This window comes from Coturnix japonica, chromosome 5 (assembly GCF_001577835.2).
Source record: "Coturnix japonica isolate 7356 chromosome 5, Coturnix japonica 2.1, whole genome shotgun sequence".
Taxonomy (NCBI): domain Eukaryota; kingdom Metazoa; phylum Chordata; class Aves; order Galliformes; family Phasianidae; genus Coturnix; species Coturnix japonica.
The window spans coordinates 22855298-22863945 of NC_029520.1; the positions used below are offsets into that span (position 1 = coordinate 22855298).

The 8648-nt window shown below is 38.6% G+C and overlaps 1 protein-coding gene across 2 annotated transcripts in view; it reads right to left on the reverse strand.

Moving 5' to 3' along the window:
* The window catches only part of LOC107314843 (cytosolic phospholipase A2 epsilon-like), a 31945-nt gene extending 23416 nt beyond the window's left edge, over window positions 1–8529 (reverse strand). For both annotated transcript variants that reach the window (XM_015864571.2, XM_015864572.2), the window contains exons 1-3: window positions 8268–8529; window positions 7792–7827; window positions 2833–2905 (exon numbers count right to left, since the gene is read on the reverse strand). In XM_015864571.2, coding sequence (XP_015720057.1) covers window positions 2833–2905; window positions 7792–7827; window positions 8268–8294 — 136 coding nt within the window. In that variant the 5' untranslated portion in view covers window positions 8295–8529. The remainder of the gene's footprint in view (window positions 1–2832; window positions 2906–7791; window positions 7828–8267) is intronic.
* Window positions 8530–8648: the final 119 nt, after the last annotated feature.

Consider the following 8648-nt stretch of genomic DNA (forward strand, 5'->3'; position numbering starts at 1 on the left):
CAAATGGTTAATGGTGATTAATAGTGGAGTTTCCATTTTCAAAGAGATTGACACACACCAGTGAGTTACTTCACAGTGGCAATGTAAGGATTAAGCAATTAAGTACATTGAGAAAACTTGAATAACTTGCCCAGGATTCCATCACACAGCCAGAACTAGGTCCAAAACACAGTCTCAATTATCAGGCCTATACCTAAATCTATTAAAATTATCTTACTCTGGAGCTATAGTAGGGAGAAAATTTTATAGCATGCTTCTTTTTTCTCCTAGTGAAGTAAATAGCAATGGGAGATTCAAAGACCAAGGAAAAAGATTAATTTAAGTAAATTAAGCACAAACACTTCAAGAATGAGCAAATATGAAAGAAAAAAAATCCACTGGAATGGGGAACATCAAGGTTTAATCAGAGCAAAAACAAAAGCCAAAGCACAGCAAAAACACATTAATTTAGGATTGTAACAAGAAGCATATATTTTGCATTACAAAATTAGATAGAAAATGGCTTTCTTCCTGTAGCTGAAAATACTGAGGTTTTGAGGAAAACTGTAATACCTGGATTCTCAAATACCTTTTCAGTGCCTCAGAACATGTCCTTCAGGCTACAGACAAAAATACCCTGAATTATTGTTTTCCCAAAATAGTGTTTCCTCAGAAAACAAATTTTCTGCAAGAGAAGACCCTCTTGCTTGAGAATTCACTGCCAAATATGCTTTAAACAAACCTGTGGGAAGCCAGAATCAAGCTCAGAATTTGGGGTATTTTAAGGGAAGAAATATACAATATGCATCCATTCTTGGGACCAGAACAAAGAAATAAGTCAATATGTTGTGACAAACAAACCAGTTGGCTTTGTGAAGAAAGACCATACTATTCACTGTGGCAAACAGTGATTGTGAGCAACTTTTTTCCTTTGAACAACCACAATGAATTGAAGCATAAGCAGGTGACCTGCTGGAGTACACAAATGTATACACAATTGAGCATGCAGGTTTGCAGGTGCAATTGCAGTGACTACCCATTCAAATCCTGTATTTAATTGCTGCAAATCACCACGTAAGCATTTGAATAGCTGTTTTTTGTTAAGTAAAAAGACAGTGCATACAAAGCTTACAACTATCACATGCGTGTCTATGAAAATCAAAATATATCTTTAACCTCTAAGAAACAAAGCTGTTTCTTTCACAGCTTATAAGGCTTTATAACTTTGCAAATACTATTTGTGGCAAGGCAGATATTATGGAAATAAAAGTTTGATGATCTGTAATTTCTAATGTAAAAAGCATCGAGACATAAGCAGTAAATAGAATATTTTCTTGGAGATTTTTTAAGATAGAAAACTGAAGACACCCAATAAATAAGTACGCTACTATTGCATTGCAGAAAATGTAGGATTAAGTAATACAGAACACCATGAGTGAGTGAAACAAAGATTTGTTCCCTGATAGTAAACATTCATTCAAAAATAATCTTGTTGCACAATTTCCACATGTTCCAACAACATTCTTCCTATAAGCAACCAGTTTCAATTTCTGACAAGCTTTCTCTACTCTCTACCAATCACACTAGATAAAACCCCAAAATATACACTATATGAACAAAAACACATGGCTGGTTTCCTTAGAAACTGCTAAATTGCATGAAATCCTGAGTGTACAATTAATTTTTTACATTCATTCAGCATGATTCCCTCAAACATTATGTTGACTTTTCCTCTTTAACTTATATCTTTCCTCTTTGCTCTTGTAGTCTTTAGATTTGTGATTTTCTTAACTCTTTTTATTTTCTGCCTTTACAACCTTTTTTACATAGGTATGTGAAAGAGAATTTGAACTGTCCCATGAAAGTGACTCTCAGAAGCATTACTGCATTTAGAGAGGCACCTGTGCAAGCCTGAGTGCAGACAAGAAAATGACAGACACCTTTGGAAATAAAGCTGTGAGGAAGCTCCTCAGCAAACTTGCATGTTTTAAAAATTTACAGTTCAATGAGTCCCTACACTATGTAAGTGCAAGGTCTGGACAGTGAGCACTTTTTTCCCCACATAGGATTTATGTTTTATATTTGCTGTTATGCTCTGGTCCAGCAGACTAATGCCTTCCAGAGTCCACAGAGGCAGAGAAGATTGATAGCACTTACAGTGGGATATTATCAGTCTCCATAGACTTCTCTACTGCCAAGATTTTTTCTGTCTTGTGGTATTACACCATTACAATTCACAATCTTCACTATTCCACTATTATTTCACACTTGTTCTGTGATCTTGCTACAATATTTTTCTCTAGAAGTCTCTACTCTAGATATCTTCTGTCTTCCCTTCATAAACACGTAAACTCCTTATGCCTCTTATTTTCACAGAATCACCAAGGTTGGAAGAGACCTCCGAGATCATCCAGTCCAATCATCCACCTATCACCAGTATTTCCCTAAATCACGTAACTCAGTACAATATCTACTGTTTCTTGAACACATAGGCTTTCCTACTACTGCTGATTTTACTCCCACATCACTGATTCTATCCTTTCTTCTGACCAGGAATTCTATTGGGAGCCCTCCTTCAGAAGTACAAGTGTTGCCATCATTTAAAGAGTAGCCCTCTAAAATAAGTCTCATACAACGAGGCACAAAGACTGAAATCGAATGCACAACCTTGTCCAAGTTGTCCTCTTTTCTGCACCTCCACTAAGGTGCAGAAAGTAGTACTTCAGAATCACAGTAAAATAGTACTTACAAACTTATATTAATGCATTTCAGTATTCCCGCCCAACTTGGGGACAATAATGTTGACCAAATAAGAAACCGTAAAAAATATTTGAGAACTGCAGAAGTACTTACGCAAGTCTGCCTTCCGGACGTTCCTCAGTCTTAGTATTTTTACAGTAAGCAAGTTGAAAGGAGATACCGGCCTCTGCGGAGCAATTAAGAAAAATAAAGAACAGCAAGATGAATATCAGTCTCTAGTCAGAACTCTGCATGCTCTAACTTTGAACTATCAAGCATGTGGATAAAACAGATTTTAAGGCTGAGCTGTTACCAAACCAGTTAAACTATCTGGAAAAATTAGATGTATTTTTGGCTCATAACCCTTTCCAGATCTGATCAAGAAGGTGCAGCTTTCAAAACTACACAAGTTGAGAACTGCTGCTGAGTTTAATCTGATAAGGAACAGTCCCTTCTAACAGTGCTTCTCTACTATCAAAATGAACCTCCTTACACTGTGCACATTGGTGTCCTCAGGTCTGGAATGTAATGGGACTCCTTCAGGACTCCATTAGCTGCAACAGTAGCTGTGCAAGCAGACCAAAAATGCTGCTGACAGTCAGGAGCTATTTCTCATGAAGACACTCATCCACAGCCCTGGTTCTCAGCAGAAAACTTAACTACTATTTCCAGTAATGATCCTGGGAATCAACTCAGAACTCTACTGGATATCAGATACCTAGGGCTCAGAAATATTTATTAACAAACCTCATAACTTCTGTGTACTGAACTAACATGCCATCATATTCCTTAGGCTATTACTTAACTTCCTCCCCATTTCACCTTGGAGATAACTCCTTAACATGTTTCTGTACTTCTCCATTCCCACATTAACATCTCCTCTGTTTCATAGGTACCATTGCTCTTTCTAAAGCCAATGTATGAATATATAATTTCTCTTTTCTTAGAACTGATACTGAGCTTCGAGTCTACTGGTTCTAAAAACAGGGGTTTTGTGCCCCAAAATGTCTATTTTTTCCATCTATGCCAGTTGCTAAGAAAATACATTAATTCTACCCATAAACCCTCTCATGCCTGCATTCACAGATATAATACACCCCAATAAAGTGAACACGCAGTCTTCTAACACAAGCACATGGGTTTTATCACTTTGCATCTGAAGTCCTTATATTAATATGAGAGGCAGAAGTAAAAATGATTTGCTGACATTAAATAATCAAATGTATCTTATCACTATTTCCTTCACACATATTATATGCTTAGTTGGACCACATCTTTCCAGTTGCATCAGAAATCTTATCCTGAAGAGTATCACAGCACTTGGACAAAATTAAACAAACAGAACAATAACTCGGCATTGGATCCTTTTACAATGCAATGAAACAGATCTACATCCTCACCAACAAAGCCCTCAGCCTCTCCAGGATGGAGAAAAGCCTCTGAGAAACCTGGCTAACCCCTTCCCTCTTCTTCCAGGGTCAGCAAGAGGCCCATGAGGCAATCAAAAACATCAAAAAGACATCATACCCAGACTTTAGAGTTGAGCTGCCAGAACTGCTTTCCTATATGCATTAAACAAGAGAGAGACTGACTTTTTTCTTCCAGGACCTGAAAGGGATCTACAGGAAAGAGGGGGGAGGACTTTTTATAAGGGTATGTACTGAGAGGATGAAGTTAAATGGTTTTAACTGAAAGAGGGTAGATTAAGACTAGGTACTATTGCAGCAGATATAGAGCCCACCTTTCCCCAGGAAAGCTAGCTCTTGCATCTCTTGAATGATGAAGATTGCACAGGAGCAGAACTCCCCATTGCAGAGAAGTGCTACAGCCACCAGTCTGGATGCCATTTTTAGGGAATAAACTTTGCCTTATTCTTTAAATAGTAGGGTCTAGACCTCTGCTTTGCTTATCAAGTGGGCAGTGGTTTCTTCCTTCAGCCCTAAGTAGCATACAGAGATAGGATATAGGACCTGTGTCCCTGAGCTCAGCTCTCCCCATTAGCTGGGTGTGCCTACTTACGCAGTTCCCTTACCTGCTGTTACAATTCCCATATCAGTATAACTCACCAAGTATATGGAAGCTAACTCTTCAAATATATTGAATCAGTCCCCAGTGCTTAACACAGGGTTGTAAAGACTTACAATTCCAACCTTCTGTCTCCTAAATGTAGGTGTCAGAATGCTTTGTCAGATCCAGATCACAGCAACTTACAGTCACTTGGAAAAGAAGTCCAGAGAGGCATATCTGAAACTGGATCCTCTGCTGTTAATGACTTAATGTTGTTAATGCTGGCAATGACTTCCACATGTTTCTCTTTAATCTGATGATGACCATATCACAGGCTGGGTGAATTCCAAGGCTAGAAGCCTCCCAGGTCAGCTATTACACACGCTACAACTTTCGGCTTCTGTGTTTATTTGGTCTGAGAGCTGGTTGTTACCTCATAAACCGGAAACACAAGCCAGGCATTTTAATAATCACTTTTGAAACTACTTAAATATATGAGATTACAAACACAGGAATTGGTCACCTTGTCCTACGTCAGATAAAAGTCCTGTGGCACGCTTGTGCAATCCTGACATATCTATTCCCAGGGAAGCCAGTGGCACCGTTCACATGTGTGTGCTCATCCATATGAATAAGAGTTGCCTAACTGGACCCTAAAACTTTTCTATTTCAGTAAAATTCCTTCTGTACTTCTAAAGGAATTGTTCTTCAGGGGACTAGAGTGAAACACATATTACATTCTTGAGTTAAATGAAAAGGCAACTATTAAAGCTAAACAGCATGACAGATGTATTTGGAGCAGAGCCTTCTTTCCTTAGCTTTCTCTTAAAAAGAAATAGAAGTTCTATCCCTACTTTAAAACTTATGAAGACCAAGAAAATGCTCAGCCCTGTCAGAAAGCCCAGCAAGACACCAAACCCCACATCACTGCCATGGCTCTGTCCTCTGTCAGGTATGTGGCACTTGCTAACTTCAAAGAGTCCTGGAGCCCCAGGGGTGGGCAGGATTTCATTACGCTACCATGTCTGCTACCTCAGGCAAGGTCAGTTGCATAATAAACACTTGTACTGTGCATTTCATATTTATTTCACCCATTTAAAGATATCCTATAGCTAGGCACTGTTAAAAATTGGCAGAGCTCACTGGGATTAACACAGAATAAAAACAAATGGAGAACCAGTGTACCAAGGCTTCATTCCTTCCAAGAGCTATGTAAAATGTGCATGGCTCAGACTGCCATTGTCATGCCTTTTTCCACTTTTTCTTTGCTTACAATTCAACTGCTGGATTTTCTTGTTAGAATGAATCCAAAGCTTGGAAGAGAAACTGAGTCTAAAATTTGCACAGTTCAGCATGGCTTTCTATAAAGACCATATTAGTCTATGTTATTTTGCTATGATACAGTAATTCAAGTAATCATAAGAGTTGGGATTCTTTTTTTTTGCCTCTCAGTTTAAGGGCACTACCTCCATTTTTTTCTACCAATTACCTTACATTATCCTTTTATTTTAAGTGGCCATTTAAGTTTTGATCACAAACAAAAATTCCATGAATTGACCCGAGGTTCACCGGTAATGAAAGCTAGTTTCCTTATTGAGCTATAGAGTGGCATAAAACAACTCGGATGTTTGACATCCTCATATTTATCATCACAACTACTAATTATCATGGCAAAAAAAAAAAAAAATTTTTTTTTTTAAAAAAGGTCCTTAATGATGATGTTGCTTTTTCTTGTTTTCCTTCCCTAAAAGGGCAAGAGAAAAGGGCTCTATGTCCTACTCCATATTGTTTTTACTATATTCAATTCAGTTGTGCCACCCTAAACACTTTGAAGACAGAAGACATGACCTAAGGCCAGTGAACTGTACAGCTCTCAGCCCTAGAGACCCATTTGTAAAATGAAAGGCAAAGAAAAAAAACCACAAGTTTGATCCTGTAAAACAAATGCCTAGTTTACAGGATTAAAAACAATAATTTCTGTGATGTTAGCATATTTCCTTCAGACTGGGTGATTATAAAGAGAAGCCTAAATATCATTTTAATAGCCACTTTCTGAAGAAACTCTGCAGTCAAACTCTTGCTTGACTACGCTATTTCACCTTGGAGGAACGTGGATAGCAGCAAGCGGCTCTCAGTTAAAATCAGACATCAGATACCATCACTAGCAGCAAATGTTCATGAGACAAAGACCAAAATTACCACCAACTATAAAAGCCTCACCACACTCCCCCAACCAGGATCACATGCGATCAAAGCTTAAACCAACCAGGCTAATAAGCAACCACATCCCCAGTGCAGGGCAAGAGCATTGAGCCAATGGCAATCTGAAGACAACCCCATTCTGCTGTCACTGCCCCATATTCATCAGCTCAGAACAGCTTATCTGACATTTTACTTTATGCTAATACTTATTATCAACCTGAATGTCTGCTAATAGCCCAGGAAGTTTTCATTTGCTAGAGAAAGCATCCTTAGGTCATTTTCAAGAAACCTTAGGGTTTTGGTTGCTTGTTTGTTTGTTTTTATTTACTTTTGCATTCAGAGTTTTGACACTACTTCTACTGTGAGGATAATGAAAACAGAGAGACCAGATAAGACACATTTATTCCAGTTTTACATGTTCTGAGGCTGAATTTTCAAACGCTGCTACACAGCGAAGGTTATATGAGAGGTCACTGTAACACACAGAATAGAATGACTACAAGTAATACTAAAGCACTAAGAAACACTGAAACACCCACTTACACAGTCTTCATATGAAGGAACAATGCAAGAAGCAAATTTCGTCCAAAGAAATCAAAACTTATAAAAGGAGAGGAATTCAAGAACAAGCACAGGTGAAGAACAAATCTGCCCAGATATAGCACAACACCAACAGCACCAAAAGCATCAGAAAAGCAAAGCAATATGTCACCTACAGAGCTGAAACTGCAGCTGAGCCTTTCAGCATTCTGTAACTAAGCCAGCACAGTTTTCCCCTGAGCCACTAAATTCCCAACATTTTTCTGGCACTCTACAATCAGCACTGGACAGCATTTAATGAAGGGGCAGCTAATTACTACCTACCGTTCTCTCCACTGGTGCTGAGGTGCCCGTAAAAGTCTAGGAAGAACAATACAAGGCAAAGTTAAGAAAACTAAACTACATGTTTAACTTTTATTTCAGGCTGACAATTTAAAACATCTCCCATTCAAAATCATGTTCAGCGCCATGAGTATTAATGATAGTCATTAGGTGATTTACCAGTCACCAAACCCATGCCAACAATTCCACAGACACTTCTTGCTTCCTTGACATGAAGCTTTTCCTTTCAGCAAGCACAGTAAGTAATGCTGCTAACCCTAAAACATAACTGGAAAACAGACATGCTACAAGGTTCTGCACAGTGCTAGCCTAGGAAAACACTCCTTGCAACTGTAAGATCCAAGGAACAGCAAACCTGCTTCCTTTGGTTTGCCCATCCACCTAAAACAGCTGGTTCTCTGCTGTGGAAAACTAGAATTCCACACACTTTACACTTGCTATAGGCTTCTTTTGCTTACCTCATTTGAACTTAAATTTGATCCCATTGCAGCCTCAGTTGCATCTAAGTCCAATGATAAAATACACTGAGCTGTATGGCTGGTAGGAACTCCTCATGCATATTAGGGGTGGAGGATTAGGGATTTTATGACCAGGTTCTCCTGCCCCACCCCTTTGTTATTCCCAGTCATTAGGCAGTCCCCTCCCTGCTTCCTGCAGCCTATTGGAGAATGTCAGCTGAGTCAGCAAAATGAGAAGATTCCTTTTCAATTTACTTTGTCTTTCAGGATACAATGAAACTCCTGTCTGCCTAGGTGTTTCTAGAAAATACATCTGCTAATGAAGCTTAACATTTATACAACTGTTAACTTGACTGTCTGTTACTTACTAAATCACAGCTC